The sequence below is a fragment of the Strix aluco genome, chromosome 2 (assembly GCF_031877795.1).
Source record: "Strix aluco isolate bStrAlu1 chromosome 2, bStrAlu1.hap1, whole genome shotgun sequence".
Taxonomy (NCBI): Eukaryota; Metazoa; Chordata; class Aves; order Strigiformes; family Strigidae; genus Strix; species Strix aluco.
The window spans coordinates 71,340,310-71,356,890 of record NC_133932.1 but is presented as its reverse complement, the minus strand read 5'-3'; the positions used below and the strand labels follow the sequence as shown (position 1 = coordinate 71,356,890).

At 37.1% G+C, this 16,581-nt stretch overlaps 1 protein-coding gene across 10 annotated transcripts in view; it reads left to right on the top strand.

Annotated features, from left to right (window-relative positions):
* ATP11A (ATPase phospholipid transporting 11A) overlaps positions 1–16,581 on the top strand; it is a 133,235-nt gene that overhangs the window by 67,864 nt on the left and 48,790 nt on the right. For 8 of the 10 annotated variants that reach the window (XR_012621998.1, XM_074815268.1, XM_074815270.1 and 5 more), the window contains exons 3-6: positions 7,677–7,766; positions 8,890–8,970; positions 12,401–12,508; positions 16,349–16,477. Coding sequence is in view for 9 of the 10 variants with exons in the window: in XM_074815268.1 (XP_074671369.1) it covers positions 7,677–7,766; positions 8,890–8,970; positions 12,401–12,508; positions 16,349–16,477 (408 nt within the window). In the remaining variant the exon portion in view is untranslated. Of the gene's footprint in view, positions 1–7,676; positions 7,767–8,889; positions 8,971–11,550; positions 11,629–12,400; positions 12,509–16,348; positions 16,478–16,581 lie in introns of those variants that run through there. The other 2 variants (XM_074815269.1, XM_074815276.1) reach the window with 2 other exon arrangements.

Below are 16,581 nucleotides of genomic sequence, written 5' to 3'. Positions count from 1 at the left end.
TTCAAGGACCTCATTAATTTGTAGATAAAGTAGGGATTTGCATCTCCTGTTCTAGCTGAATCTGTAGCTGAATCTGTGAACTGAAGACTAAGTGGATGTGTACATTTGTCTCTTGAACAGAGGTGAAAGTCGTATAGAAAATAAAAACTTTTTTGAGGGAACAATATGGAGTTCTCTAAGAATGTGTTTAATTACAGCTGCTTACTGCTTTTGACAGAGCCTAAAGAATGAACCACAGGAAGGAACCAGAAGTTTCAGAGATGTCAGGATAGGAATAGCCTGTTGAATGAGTGATCAGAGACTTCCCCGTGTGTCAGACAGCTGACAAACTTAGAAACCCCAGGAACATTCTGCAGGAGGACTGACTGGTTTTTTCCATACCACCATAGAGAAAGCTGAGTTAGAGACTTAGAAAATGTTTTCTTCTTTTCAGTCTGTGGGTAATCAACACATAGTATTTTGCCTTGATGATCCTGTCCAGCTGTCAGTTTCATAAAGAGACATTTTTACAGCAAAAAAACCCACTTGTGCCTGGGTCAGTAATGGAACTGGATGCAGTTGGGCTGAAGCTCCCAGAAGATGATACTGAAGAGTAGCGGGATATGACTCCGAAATGCTAGATAGAATCTACAGTGGATACAGAACTGTTACTTGAAGAATTTGCCCTAAAAAAATTTAATTCAAATTAATTTAAGATGTGAAGTTATAAAATGCTGACTTGTACTACAGCTTTGTTTCCTGTTCTTACTATAAAGCAGCAATAAGGTGAACTTAGATAGAAAAACAGTACTATTATTAACTTCTGCTTTGAAATGTACAACTATATTCATGGACCAGAAGTGCTCCCAGTTTTGTTTCACAAATACTGTCTTCTGTTTGCATGTTTCCTTGGGACTTCTCATCAAATACTGATCGAAATATTGATTTGTATGAGAATGACCTGAAACAATAATGCTGCATATTGAGAATGCTGTAAATTACAAGGGAAACTACCTTCAGTGCTAATCTGATTAATTGTGAGTCATGTCAGTCAGTGACTAATAGTTAAATAAAGTTAAGTAATTCTGACATGTTTCTGTGGATGTTGTTGAAATGTTCCTTTCTTCAAGCAGAAATTCATGCCCTTGTGCTATACCTCTTCCCTGCAGCACTCGCTCTTAGTGTCATTATAAAAACACAAAGACTGGGGGGGGGGCTCTGATTTCTCATTTTGTTGACATGTTTATAAGAAATGTTAATACTGAAGCTTAAGGAAATATTAAAATGTCTCCACCAAGATGAGCTACTTGGAAACCAGAGGAGACCTAGGCTGTCAGACACCTCTCCAAGGTGATGCTTCATAACTGGAAGGATTTGTCTGGCCATTCTAGGGCCATGACCCATCAGTTTCAGGATGAGGAGTTCAAACACAGCCTTAAGCAATGACATTGGAAAGTCAAAAAAGCATCCAAAGCCCCCAGTGGGAACTGGTATGGTCATGTTTGTGAAGCTGATAAATATTTGTGTTTGACAGCCGGCTGAACATGAGCCAGCAGTGTGCCCAGGTGGCCAAGAAGGCCAATGGCATCCTGGCTTGTATCAGAAATAGCGTGGCCAGCAGGGACAGGGAAGTGATCTTACCCCTATACTCGGCACTGGTGAGGCTGCACCTCGATGACTGTGTTCAGTTTTGGGCCCCTCACTACAAAAAGGACATTGAATTACTCGAGCGTGTCCAGAGAAGGGCAACGAAGCTGGTGAAGGGTCTGGAGCACATGTCGTACGAGGAGCGGCTGAGGGAACTGGGGTTGTTTAGTCTGGAGAAGAGGAGGCTGAGGGGAGACCTCATCGCCCTCTACAGCTACCTGAAAGGAGGTTGCAGAGAGCTGAGGATGAGTCTCTTTAACCAAGTAATAAGCGATAGGACAAAGGGAACAGCCTCAAGTTGCGCCAGGGAAGGTTTAGACTGGATATTAGGAAGCATTTCTTTACAGAACGGGTTGTTAGGTGTTGGAATGGGCTGCCCAGGGAGGTGGTGGAGTCCCCATCCCTGCAGGTGTTTAAGAGTAGGGTCGACATAACGCTTAGGGATGTGGTGTAGTTGGGAACTGTCAGTGCTAGGTTAATGGTTGGAGTGGATGATCTTCAAGGTCTTTTCCAACCTAGATGATTCTGTGATGTAGGGACAGAGAAGATGGACAGACAGAAATGCATATGGGATGGGTGCCAATGTTGTGTGTGCATTTTAGTGTGGACATACTGATCGGCTCTAAAAGCTGCTGTAACACAGAGCTCCCAGCTTGTGTGCAGGTTAATCCACTGACTCACAGTCATTACTGGCTGAAACAGAAGGTCTGATCCAGTGCTGCAAGGGTTTGCCCAGTCATGGCAAAGGGGCAAGAGCTGTTAGCAATAAAGAGGAGTAAAAGGGCTTGATGGTCAGTCAATCTCAAATGCTTCTGAATCAATTGGACTGTCTAAGGTGCCAGCTCAGGGATAGCAATACCTGGGATGGGATGGGAGCGCATGAGCATGCAATTCTCCTTCCAGGTATGATAATACAGTTTCCTTCTGTGGACAACTGCCAGTGCCTGGAGAGAGTAAGTAAGAGCTGTTCTTGGTGACCTTGTTCGGGGTGGGATTTCTAGGGCAAAGGCTGTCTGCAACCTCCCTCGTGTTCCCAGGAGAAGCCATCTACCCTTCCCCTGACTCAGCCCAGGGTTAACAGCCATCTTCTATTCTCTGCTGGTACTGCCCCTAACAGGGCTTTTAAGTTAAATTTTTCATATAAGTATGGAGTGTGCGTATATATAGTGGAAGGAATGAAGGCAGGCAGGCAGGTCCAAACCCAGCACTGGGGAGGACAGGTGTAATTCTCCTCAATTTACATATAGGAAAGTGAAACTCTCACTCTTGCACACACTGTCATGCTTGCTTCTGTTTTCCTCATGCTCTCTGGGACTTCTGTCTTCTGTCATCCTTGCTGTAAGTTGTTTTTTTAAAAAATGTAATTAGATAATCTTGCAGATGCTGGGAGTTGTCTTTGTCAGAGGAATTCCTGGAGATATAGCTCCTATTTCATAAGATTGACAGTTGCTGAACAAGTACTATTAAAGATAAGATTCTTTGTGGTAGAAATCCTGTTTCACCAGCAACTATTTTTAAGGAACTGTATGACAAAACGTATATGCTTGTTCATTCCAATATGTAGATACTATTTGAACTAATTTCTGCAAATCTGTTTCACTTTTGCACTTTCTCAGAGTGTACAGGTAGCTCTTAGTGTCTCATACAAAAGCCCTACATGTAACAGAGCTTACAGTGATCCCAGTGATATGGACATCATGTGGTGTGGAAAAAAAGGGTCTCTCCCTTAGTGAAGTGATAAACACTGTGCAGGTGGTATGCATGTTAATACTCTCATTAAAGTATAATTAATTGTATATTTCTATATTTATTCCAGATTTTCCTAAACATTGCAAAGTGCTTTTCAACTTTTCATGGATACTACTATTCCAATTTTATTGAGTCACATTTAAGCACAGAAGTCTCAAGTTTTTTGCTTGAAGAAGTTAAGAGTTGAAACTGATTTAATGCATCAAAGTACATAGATCAGTTCTGCTAGAAACTTCCTATGTGGCTATAAGTAACTCACTTGAGATAGACAAGCCATACTTTTGACTCAGTTCTTAGGATTTCAGCTAATTATTTATGTCCATTTTTCACACCCTTTACTATACTTTTCTCTGCCAGTTCTCTACTCTTAGACAAATTGTGTTTCAAAAAAGTAACACTTTTGTAAATAAAACTAATTAAGAAAACTGTCAAACTTTTGATCAGTTATGTAATATATGTAATACTTAAGTTGTTTTTACAACATAATAATATATAAGGTATTATATATAATGTTATGTGCATGCATATATATACACATGTACAGTCCAATTTTTAAGCTGGCAGCTTTAAGAGTATATTGTCTCTTGGTAACTGGTAGGTACTATAAAAATCTGTGTATTAAAAGTACTGAAGTCACTATGGACATATTCAAGTTTTGTGTATGTGTCTTGATCTGTTAAAGAAAAACATAAAGAAGTGACTGCAAGATTATTATTCAGCTTTTATTTGTTCTTCTCTGAATTTATTATCTGCAGGATGGAATCTGTTTTGCAGAAGGGATGAGAATCAGCATAGCAAGATGTCTACAAATGAGGGCTGAAGCAGCATAGACATTTTTGTCAGAATAGTTTTAAGCATTTACAAGAAACAGTTGAAAAGGTTGAGGGAAAGCAGTGAAATCAGAGCAGGTTAGAAGAGAGATGGTGACTATTGAAAACAAATAAGCTGTAAAAAAACCTGAGGTGTTGACAGAACTCAATAATGTAATATGGAGTGCTTTTTTCTTACAACTCCAGCTTTTGATGTCAAGTGATTACTTAAGAAAATATCTGCCTCTTAGGATGGAAAGAGAAGCTTGAAATGTGAGCCAAAATTCTGGCATACAGATATCAAATGAAAAGGTCAAAATACAGTGTTTAAAGAAACTAAACCATTGTTAAGGAGATCCTATTTTACATTTTTTAATTCATGGGACTGGCTCTAACAAGGAGGTGTTGGAGCTGGTTAGCAAAGAGGATACAAGAATTAGTGAGATGGAGCAGGGACATGAGGGGGAATACCGCAGAGGTATGCATAAGTAGTCCAAACACATGATTACAGAAATAGACCAGCACTGCAGGTGCTATTATGATTATAAATAGGAAGAAAATCTACTTGAATTATGCTGGTTTGACTCTAGACAGACTGATTTTACAGTTCCTTGCACAGTGCTTCAGATGCATCTGTTTGCACAATGTGTTTATCTTTTGAATGAATACGTAACTACTACTTGCTGTCTGATGTGTTACCTCCTGTATGCAAAAGGCATATATGTGCTCTGTCCTCTTAAGTCTTTTGCAGCAATTGAAAAAGGTAAGTTAAGCCTTCCCCAACTTAAAAGCTTCAAGTGCATAACTATTAGGATAACCTTATTTTCTTCAAGTGAGTTATAATGAAGAAAGGTAGTTAAATATACATAAACTGCTTTTTATACTTTACAAAGAGCATGACTAGAAATTATCTGAAAAAGAAATGCTATTAACTCTGTATCTGGGCATAGTAATCTGATATATTAATATCTTTATTTTTAATGTCTTTTCTTCAAAGATTTTTATTTTGTTCTTGCCTAACTAGGGTAGAAAAACTGCCTTGAATGCAGTCATGAGATAAATCTTGTTCTGAGGGGCAGCCACTCTGTTGTTTCCCCTGGGAGTGATTATGGTGGTTAAACATTAATCATCCATTTGTAGGTACTGCTCTGAGCTACTGATGGCTGGGGCAGGGAAAGGTCTGTCTAGACATCTTAGTGGTCTGTCTTTCTTGGCTGAACGCCTTCAAAAATTGTTACTTCTCCTTTTAAGAAGAATACACAGAATAAAGATGTACTTTGTATGTCTGAAACCCAGTGTAGTAAAGTGCTAAAATTCTGTCAGGTTTTTTGAAAATAAAGTTCTAATAAGTTCTCTGTGTTAAAGAAACATCCGTTTTAAGTAGTGCCTCTCAGACCATAAAAGTAACCTGCTTCCAGGTTATTCGCATTTATTCAGATAAAGAGAGTTGCTGACCAAATATGAATCAGTGGGAAAGACCACTGCTTGACAGGAAAAGCAGTGAACCAAGGTTGGAATATGGGGAGGATCCTATACTAAAGGTAAAGATGAACATTCAGTCTTTTCATAGATTGTTGTCTTAACTAATTTACTTGACTTCCTCAATCACATGTTTTAAATATCTAGTCTGACCACACTGTGCTATCACCACACATTTAGCCAAAATAACCCTCTAGGAGATTTAAACAGGAAGTTACTGCATAAGCGATTACATTTTTATTTTATCAATGGTGATTTGGGGAGCTTGTATAAATCATCAAACTTTAACGGTCAAAAAACCCCTGTAACATGGAAAAAACAGTTTTTCTATCAAAAGAGTTAAACAGAAAAATGTAAACAGAAGTCTTTCACTGAAACCTCTATTCATTTTTCCTTCTCAGCAGGCAGAGATTCATAAAAAATAAATGCACAAGATTAGAAAATAGAGCTCATTTTCCTGATAATTAAAGTTAATGATGAAAATATACAATTATCATCATAGAATCTAATCTATATTGTCATATATCACAACAGCAGCAGCACTGAATAATTAGGACTGTTGTTCAAGGAAAAATAATCAAGTCTAACCAGGTCTCTCTCAAAATTCCTAGATAAGTAGCTGGGTAGTGGGCAGTGCAAGCGGCATTCCAGTCTCATGAACAGTATTCTCATTGTAAGATGAGAGCACTTGACTTTCCAGCTGTTGCATGCCTGCCTGCCTGAGTTTTGGCTTGCTCACAGGTGGTTTCATATTGAGGTAATCATTAAGCAGGATCAGTGTTTACTTAAGGCATATTTAGAATAGATACTGATTTTTGGTACATAATAGAAAAAGAACCTTCAATTCCTGTGTCTTACATATGTCCAGGTTTTAATCCCCAATGTGTAAAAAGATTACGTGAAAGGGGTTTCACGTACAACTAACGCATGCTTCTTGAGGATCCTTTTCACCTGCAGATGTAATAGAGATATTTTTCCTTCTAGAACTCTGACTGTTTTTGCTTTCGGGGCCAAATTTGGAAGATGTCTAACTCATGGCATAATTTGCCTATTGGCAAGTATCAGTGCAATCTGCCAAGAAGAGACAGGATGCACAGGGCAGAAAAATAAACTGGGAGAAGCTTCTTGGCCTGTCTCCTTTGAAATGAAAGTTACGTTGGAGTTGTCATTTTATTATGTGTCAAATGATAATTTGGATAATAAGATGATACAGTGTTAGTTTTCTCAAGCTGTTTTTCATACCTTTTCACACAGTTTTAGCTGATATCTTGACACGTGTTCCAATAAGCAATCCTTGCAGTTGTTTTGAGAGCTACAGAGTGAGCTGCGTAAAAAGAGTATGGTTGAACCTGCTGCAGGGCAGGGGAAGGGGCTAGATGACGTAAGGTCCTTATTTCGTTCACTTTTACGTGATTTTTTTTTTCCTTTGAAGTTTTTGCATTTTCTGTTTCAACTTTTATATACTGTAAATCTTAGATAATTTGTATGATCAGTAGAGATACACACAGCTGTTTACTCTGTCACTGCTCTAGTTTATTTTGAGGAGTATGTTTGTGTCTAAGCCAAGGAACAGAAGAGGGGCTGAAACCTTCTATTTGGTCAATTTGCTATGACTGCATAGTTAACTCTTAGAGTGCCACCTACTTCCTCAAGTCATGCGTACAAAATAGAAATGAATTAGAAGTGCTGTTTGAAGTGACTTAAGATGTTTTTAGAATTCATTGATGTCTCTAAACTGCTCTGTAACTAAATCTCTGAATGAGCATTGTTGCTAGTCAAAAATTATTTCAGACCCTAGTACCAGGATTATCACAGTTCAGAAAATTGATATGATTCCAAGGATACATGATTGCCAATTTAAGATTCAATTTCAGTAAATTATTAGATTAACAAAAATACTCCTCTTCTTGTTTAATCTTGACTTGTGAATTATGAATTTGAGTGATTTTTAGAATATAGAATGCAAGTAATACTTCTCTCACAAATGCTGATACTCTGTGCATTTGTTTTCAGTACACATTTTGGAACTTTGTACCGAAAAATCTGTTTGAGCAGTTTAGAAGAATAGCTAACTTCTATTTTCTCATCATTTTCCTTGTTCAGGTAAGCTATCCCCATTTTTCAGTAGATTTCTGGACTCTTCCTAAAAAACCCAAGGAGTTGAAAAAGGTTTAAAAATGTACTGGTTTTGATGACTGAGGAGGTAAATGTCTGAGCCTGGACAGGCTTTTACAGTGATGATGTGACAAAAGGAGTTTTATTTCATTTCCAGGTTGTAATTGTGAATCTAAGCTAAAGAGAAATTGACTGGAAGTATCACTGGTTTGGTGGCAAGATGTCTCTTGATAAAATTGAAAAGAATGTCATTTTTATTTTTGTTTTATAATAAACATCTAGATAAGTAAAAGCATTGTTTATAAATTATGTTGATGATAAACTTTTGTTAGTTTTGCTAAATACTGTATTTTTTTATAATAGAATGATGCCTTAGCAGAAATTTTCCAACTGCACTGTCATCAAAGCCTGTAGAGAAACCAAAATATAGATGCTTATAGGATGCTTGCTTAGGGTGATACATAAATATTTGGTTTTGTAATTATTACCTCAGATAACTAGTTTGCTGCTTTCTAGGTGTCTTTATTCTGAACCTTTCACAACCATTTAAATGTGTTAAACAATCTTAGTTAAGTGAAAAAGCTGTATTTGCACACCAGATTGTGTGGAAAGAAAAGCTATGCCAATTCCCAGGACAATTTATATTTTCTTATCATTTGAACTCCCTGTCCGGATCCTACCTCTTTGTTTATAATTGCAGAAGCCACAACTCAGTATTTCAGGATTTATTCCTTGCATGCATAAGAACAGCTGTATTGTATAACATGTAAAAACAGCATCATGTTGATTTCTGATACTGCTCAGTAATCTTGCCTCCGAAGCTGCAGCTTTCCAGTCTGGTGCTTACTTAATCAGATATTTTTAGTAGGTGTTAACACCTGAATGTTAATGTGATCTAAATACAGTATTGTATCCTATTATAGCATATAGTTATTTTTCAAATTTTGTTGGTATAGCATATATTCTTAAAATTGTATTACTGTTCTTTTTAATTCAAGTTCCTTGGTGCTTCGTAAGATATTAATGAAATGATTACTTGAAACATTTTGCTTGAGAAATTGCTTACATTCACAAAAATGTAACCAGAAAATATTTGTTCCTTTTGTTGCAGTTAATCATTGATACACCTACTAGTCCAGTTACAAGTGGACTTCCACTTTTATTTGTCATCACTGTGACAGCTATTAAACAGGTGAGTAATTTAGTGAGCAAAAGTAAAACTAAACAGAACAATTTTATTTGTTTTGTATTTCAATTTTCCCTGCCTTTTTGTGTTAGACTGTCTTAGGGCAATGCCTAGAGAACGATTGTGATGAATTTTAACAGAGTGATTTTATTTCTGTTTCTGTAGTTTAAGTAGAAGTGGTTGCTATCAATCTTCTGAATTATATAATTTTGATGTTCTTGTGTTAACTCAGCACACTTTGACTTTTGTTTGTTTGTTTCTAAACAGCTGTTTGCATCCTATTGTGTTTTTCCATAATGACTGAAAATGAGTTTAGTAATAATTACAAAAACTTAAAAGATAGATCTGCCCTTACCTTTGAGCCTTCCTGAGCCTTTACAGTATGAACAGATAGTAGAAATAACTTTGGTTCAAGTCTTCAGTATATGTTGATTATAATCTAAAGTTTCTATCTGCAGTGCTTTCTGCAAATTATTGTATTCTCTCCTTTTTAATGTGAAAATTAATCCATAAAATTGAAGTATTTTTTTAAAATTAGTTCTTGCCACATCATTGAGTATAAAAGATCCTAATAAAGTTTTTCTGTTAAAATAGAATTACGTAATACAAGTATGGAATTGTACAGGTTTACTATTTCACTTTCAAGTTAGTATTACTAAAAGGAAGAGATTAAGGTAGTTTTTCACCTGCTACCTCAATGCTGCAGTGCTACAGTTGACATGAGCACTTAAATGTAGATGGGATTTTATTGAAATTATGGAATCTCAGATTAATATAGAATTGTTTTCATTCATATGGGGATATTGCAGTCAGATCTGTGTGTTACCAGAGCTTCTGATATTACAAATTTGATCTGTATCAGGAATGAGCTTGTGATTGCCCTTCTGTTAATTTAGCCAGAGCCAAATTTGTTGACTTTGTGAGTTTCAGGCCAGCTGCAGGAGGACGGAGGATACCTGATCTGGCATAAACCTTGCTAGTGCAAAGTTAATTCATCAAAAATGTCACTAAATTTGAACTAGCAAGTGAGTTTATAGGCAGTAATTTGCATGCAGTGCCTACAAAACTCTTCTGGATTTACTGTATCCTCTCACTGTAACCATAGAGTAGTTTCTAAAAATCTCGGCTCCTAAAGTAATAGTCACATAGTCTTTACAGTGGTTCTGTTATATGTTTGGTTTTTTTGCCTTCAGTCCAATTCAATGATATTTGTTCCTGCAGGACAGCTATCAGTGTAAGAACAGTGAGTTCCCTTTCGTGGTTCAGTCTTCACTGTATTTTTGGGTCCAGACACCAGCCATTTCTTTCCTTCATTTCAGTGAACTGGGATGTGAAAGGAAAGTTTGTGCAAGCAGCTTGACGTTCAGCATCTCTTGCTGGGCCACTCAGGGGAGTTAGCACTTTTCATGGCATAAGAAAGATCTCTCATGACATGCCTCAGAAAAAATTTTCTGTCTTTTGGGAAAAAACATTCAATGAGGTAGTTGAACATAAAGAAAGTTTCTAGATCACAGTGCTCCTCATTTTAGCTCAAAACTTGTAGGGGGGGTATCTGTATTTCTTATGTACCTATGATCATGATGATTAAAACAGTGGCTAACAAACATGAGGGTGTGGTGGGTTGATCCTGGCCAGCAGCCAAACATGCACCCAGCCTCTCTCTCACTCCCTTCCTCTGAGGAATGGGGAGAAAATAGAGGGAAGGTGAAAAGATGCATGTGTCATGTTAGTGACACTTTGATAGGGAAAGCAACAGCTATGCACACAAGCCAAGCAAAATAAGGAGTTCATTCACTGCTTCCCATCAGCAGGCAAACACCTGGCTACTTTGTGGAAAGCAGGGCCTCAGCACGTGTAACATTTGCTTAGGAGGACCCATCACCACAAACAACCCTCTTCTGGCTGCTTTCCCTTGAGATTTTCTTGCTGAGCACATTATCATATGGTGTGGAATATCCCCTTGGTCAGTTTGGGTCTGCTGTCTAGGCCGTGTCCCCTCCCAGCCTCTTGCCCAACCCCAGCCTACTGACATTTTTTTGGTGTGTGAGGAGGTTGGAGAGAAAGCCTTAATGCTGGGCAAGCACTGTTCAGCAGTAGCCACAATACTGGGGTGTAACCAACACTGTTTTAGCCCCAAGTACAATGCACAGCAGCATATAGGATGCTGTGAAGAAAGTTAACTCCATACCAGCCAGACCCAGTACAGAAGGTAATTTTGATTGTCCCTTAATAGGATAACTGATTACATTCACAGTCTTTATGCTAAGTTCAGACTTTTCCTTCCTTAGTTTTCAAAGAAACTTCCAAGAGCAGTGTTTCCATTTCCTTACACTGCTAACTATACAGAATTGAGTATATTCTATAGTAAAATTCAGCTTTTGCAGGTGAGCAAAAGTTGACACATGCAATAGCTACTATTTTAGATATGACTTTCCCACTCCTAAGATTTTAAATGTTAAATGTTAGAGTCTTATTGTGGTTTGGTAGTGCTCTATCAAAGCCTGAATTACGACATGTTGTGCCCAGTACTGCAGTTCTATCTCCTTGAGTCTTTCTTCTGGCAACTGGTGTATACTTTGGGACCTGCTTGAGGAGCTGTACCAGCCCCTGGAAGTATTTATAAAGACTCCATGAGGTCCCAGATTATCTCTGAGAGCATCCAAGGTAGTGATCCTTTTGTTCTACATTGAGTTTTCAAATGTGTTCAAGAGAGTTAGATGTAAAAATGCTATGGAATAGAAGTGGTATTTTCAACCTCTTAACCACTGGTGTCTTTGTCAGTCTCAATCTTTATCTCACTGCAGGGCCTTTTGAATGGAAAGTTGCAGATTCCCTGTCCTTTACTTTGTTTGTATAAAACACAAATTCATAGGATAACTGAGCAATCAAAATAGGTCACTCTGCAAAGTCTCTTGAAACAAAATTCTTCAGGACTATTTATATTGTGTATAGGATTTAAAAGTTTGACATACTTGTATGACAATCAGGAAATGTGGCCACCTTCAGTCATGTCATCACTAACATCTTTCAGTACGGAGTTCCAGTCTTCCCAGATATTTTCTGCACTGTTATCTGCATCTGCTTCTGCAAGTACTTCGTACTTACTCAAGAGTCAGTAGCGCATGAGCAAGAGATGATCACTTAAACACCAGAAATGGTTCTACACATTGTAAATGCCCCTATTCATCAAAATGTCTTCACTAATATTATATAATTTTGTTGACAACTCTGAATGCTCTTTTTCATATATGTCCAACAAGATTGTATTACTTGATATATGTATTGCAATTTCATTTGTTCTACTAAGAATATTTTCTTTTTTTCTCCTTATCTTGATGCAGGATAACTTTTGAAATTTTAGTTGCAAGCTAGAGCTGTTCTGTGTCTTTATAGCGAAATGTGCATTACTGCGTCATTCCCTTCCATTGTTTTCTAGGGTTATGAAGATTGGCTTCGACATAAAGCTGACAATGCAATGAACCAATGCCCTGTTCATTTCATTCAACATGGTAAACTGGTTAGAAAGCAAAGCCGAAAATTAAGAGTAAGTAACTATGACTTAACAGATTTTAGGAGTCAGGCTTTACTTCATACTTCTTGTAAAACCAAATTATACAGAAATGTAGTGTAGATGATGATAGCATTTATTACATTTAATGGAGATCAGACCTAAAATATACTGAATTTTAATGCCTCTGAATAAAGTATTTTTAAAAACTAGATATGATTCTGCTTTATATTTGCTTTGTTAACTCCTCTCATAACTGTTCCTTTCATTTTCTGTTTTTGAACTTGGAGTTTCATCTATTTGTCTTCTGTCTTTTCCCCAGTTTTGGTCCTCTGTGGGTATGCATGTTTAATAACTTATTAAAGCCTGATTATGATAGTCAGCACTATCAATTTGTTCTATGTATGCAATACATACGTATGCATACATACATATATACCACATTCAGAATATTTTCTTCATTACCCATCAAATCACAGCCTCTTCAGTGTCCTTCTGGGTGCTGCTACATGCCCTTCCTGGTATTTTGAAGGTTATTTTCAGAAAGCAATTTCTGCTTTTTTTTTTTGTGAGCAGAGTAACTTTTCATTATTATTCTCTTAAGAACTCAGCAAATTTGATAAATATTTGTTTGGAATTTCCTCATTTCTAATAACTTTGTTAGGGATTTCTTTTTATGCTCTGCCCTGTTTGGGCATAACTGTCTCTACAGTGTTCACAGCCTTTCTGCTGTGACCTTCCTTTGAGTGTGATAGCTTCTGTCTAGGGCTTCCAGGTAATAAAAAAAGTTAAGACATCACATGCTGAGTATTCCATATGCATAACTAAGCAGTTAAATATTCCAAATAAAAATAATTAAGTACCACGTAACTGCAATTTGTATTCCATTAATTAATATATTGCCTATATTTTCTCAATTTCTTTGCCTTTCAGAGATTGTATTTTGAGCAACTAAATGATAGGAGAGACAAGCATAGGAAATGTTTGCATGGAAAGGGATATCTCTGTGTATGGGTAAATGGGTAAAATTTTCTGATCTGCATTATGGAAGAAAACAGACTAGATCACATAAAGGTAGACCCTTCTGCACCTAGGGCCTGTGGACACTTGATTAAAGAAAGGAAAAGAGAATTGCTAAAAGATGAGATTTATTTTTCACAGAATCACAGACTCGTTGAGGTTGGCAGGAATCTCTGGAGATCTTCTGGTCCAATCCCCCAGCTCAGTCAGGGCCACCAAGAGCTGGTTGCCCAGGCAGGACCATGCCAAGACAGCTTTTGAGTATCCCCAAGGAGGGAGACTCCACAACCTCCCTGGACAACCTGTGCCAGTGCTCGATCACCGTCACAGTGAAAATGAGATGGACCCTCCCATGTTTCAGGTTGTGGCCACTGCCTCTGGTCCTGTCACGGGGCACCACTGGCTCTGTCCTCTTTGCACCTTTACCTGACATGGTGGCAAATGTTGTCAGGACACCTTTTAAATCTTATTAAGAAGATGCTCTTTGCTAGTATTTTTAATTGTTCTGGGTTTTTTCCTTATTCCTGTCATTTTTTCTTTTGCAAATATTAACTACTGTTTTAATAGGCTGTTGCATTATAGATTGCTCCTGGCTTGCAGGATGACTTGTATGCTGTGTCTTACAGAGAGAATCTTGATAGATTAATTAGTAAAGAATAAGGATCATTCAACAGTATGGTCTGTCAAAATTGAAAGTAAGAGGACACTCTTGTCTGAGTTGCACCTAAAAACTTGCTTTCTGATGTGTAAATGTTCTCAGTGGCAAGTTAAAAAACTCCAGGCATGGTGGGCATTTTTTCTCATGCTTGTTCTTGTGATGACACTCACTGTCAGGACGGGTTTGTTTGCTAAACTGGTTTACTGACTTTCTCTCTGGCCAGATTCAATATCCTGAAGAATGCTGATTTTTCTTTCCGTGCCATCTGTAGAGGTGATTAAATTTGCCGTAGTATTGCTGTGTTTGGGGTAGCTGATAATTTAATTAATGCTGTTTTCAGTGGTGAAGAGAGCTAGTGAAATCAAAATAGTTACCTGGTGTTCTTACAGTTTGTTCTAGGAATAGGTGGATTCTCTTGTCTCCTAATAGTGTATTCAAAATAATTCCCTAACAGTGTTTTATCTGGTTTTGGTTTAAGCTCTCACTTTGAGGGCTTTATTATTATTTATCATGTTGCTATCTTTTATAATTAATGTTTTTGTGGCAGAAAGACTAGTTCTCTTGAAGACACATCTTGGAAGAATAAGGCAACTTTAGCAATAGCCTGGTCTGTCAGGCTCCACCGCTCGCTGGGATGAAGGCTCTGTATTGTTCAGGCTGGCTCAAGACAAGGCATTCACTGCCTCCAGTTCCAAACCTGCCCTTCACTGTCTCACTACGTATCTTCACTTCCCTGGGTCTGCAGAATAAGTGAGAATTCACTTAATCAAAAGGAGATACATGAGGAAATTAATCCCTCCCTAAAGCTGAACAGCCCCAAACTTTTTGTCATTGGTTAAAAGTGCAGCATTTGTGGGTTTTTCCCTCCCTAGAAATGGAGTAGCCAGTTGACATTATGCAGTTTTAATAAGCCTCTCAGTTTTGTTCAGAGACTTAAAATCTGTAAACTGTACAGCTCTGCTGCTGCACTAAAGTCATGATTTTCAAAAAGACATCATCGTTTACACAAAAGATGGAAAAATTCTTACTGAGGTTTCTGTTAATTATCATACCTGATTGTTGCAGGTATGCCTAGCAACTTGTGTTCTCTTATGCCATGTGTATAATTTGCATTTTTTCATTGCCATTGGTTAAAAAAAAGCCTTTTTTTATATCTACAAGAAGTCAAATCTCATTTGTTATCAGCATCCTAGTTCTTTAGTACACTTTAGTAAATCCTATCTAAGCTGTCACAGTTTTATTTTTAGATGTTACTGTTTGTTATCAGACTATTTTGCTTAACTAGAATTAACTGACTCCTGCCAGCTGCTAAGGATATTGGAATTTAGCTTTATAAGTATATCACAAGAACAAGGGTTAAGCTGAACCATATGATAATGAATTATGACATAAAAGTATACTGAATAGATGTTAAGCTATATGAAAAATTGCAAAAATTACATATTTTGAGATTTTTATTGAAACTTTGATATTCTTAAAACATGTAGTATATCTTTGCCATTTGTTCATTTTTTATATCCTGTTGTACAAGATGAACTCCAAAAGTGTATCAATTGCTGTTTTTTCTCAAATTAATGGTTTACAGTAGTATTTTGAATTTGTAATTGATTGGCTGTTCTGTGACACTCTTTAACACACTGTAAGATATTACCTATGCTTACATGAATAAAAATTAATTCGCTCACCTTTAAACGTGGCTAAAAATAGGATAGACTTCTAGTCACAGATTCTGCTGAAAATGTATCCTGTTTTCATTGGCAGACTTGGAATTCCTCACTTTTTCAGCTATCTCTAATTATAATATTTAGAGCTAGATGTTTATCCTCAAGAGTCAGTGAGAGTAGCTCACATCTCCAGCTGGTTTTGAAACAATGTTTTGTTGTATTTAATCTTAAAACAAGGATAGTATCTTCTATCTCTCAAATAATGTTTCAAAACTGAATAAGACAGTACTTGCAAAATGGTTATTCTGAGAGGAAAGGTGTAGTACACAGTGGACTTCAGTCATTCCACAAGGTGTAATTCAGTTTTTCAGGTATATTTTAGTTATTTACTCCTGTGGTAAAATCCTGCTGTAAATAAAAATTGATGAATTTTCAAGGTATTTGAATGAACCTAGGTTTTGGTTTTGAAATCTGAAATTTGGGCTGCTACATAAATGATAAATGCATTTTATTTTGTTGTGTGTTTTTTCATAGGTTGGAGATATTGTAATGGTAAAAGAAGATGAAACATTCCCATGTGACTTAATATTTCTATCAAGTAGTAGAGGAGATGGAACGTGTTTTGTTACAACAGCTAGTTTGGATGGTGAATCCAGTCATAAAGTAATAAAATGTTCTACATTTTCTTTTTAAGGCAAAGTTTGCGTTTCATTTTTTACACAGATCACAATCTAACTTCATGCTTATATGTGTGAGCAGGTACACTA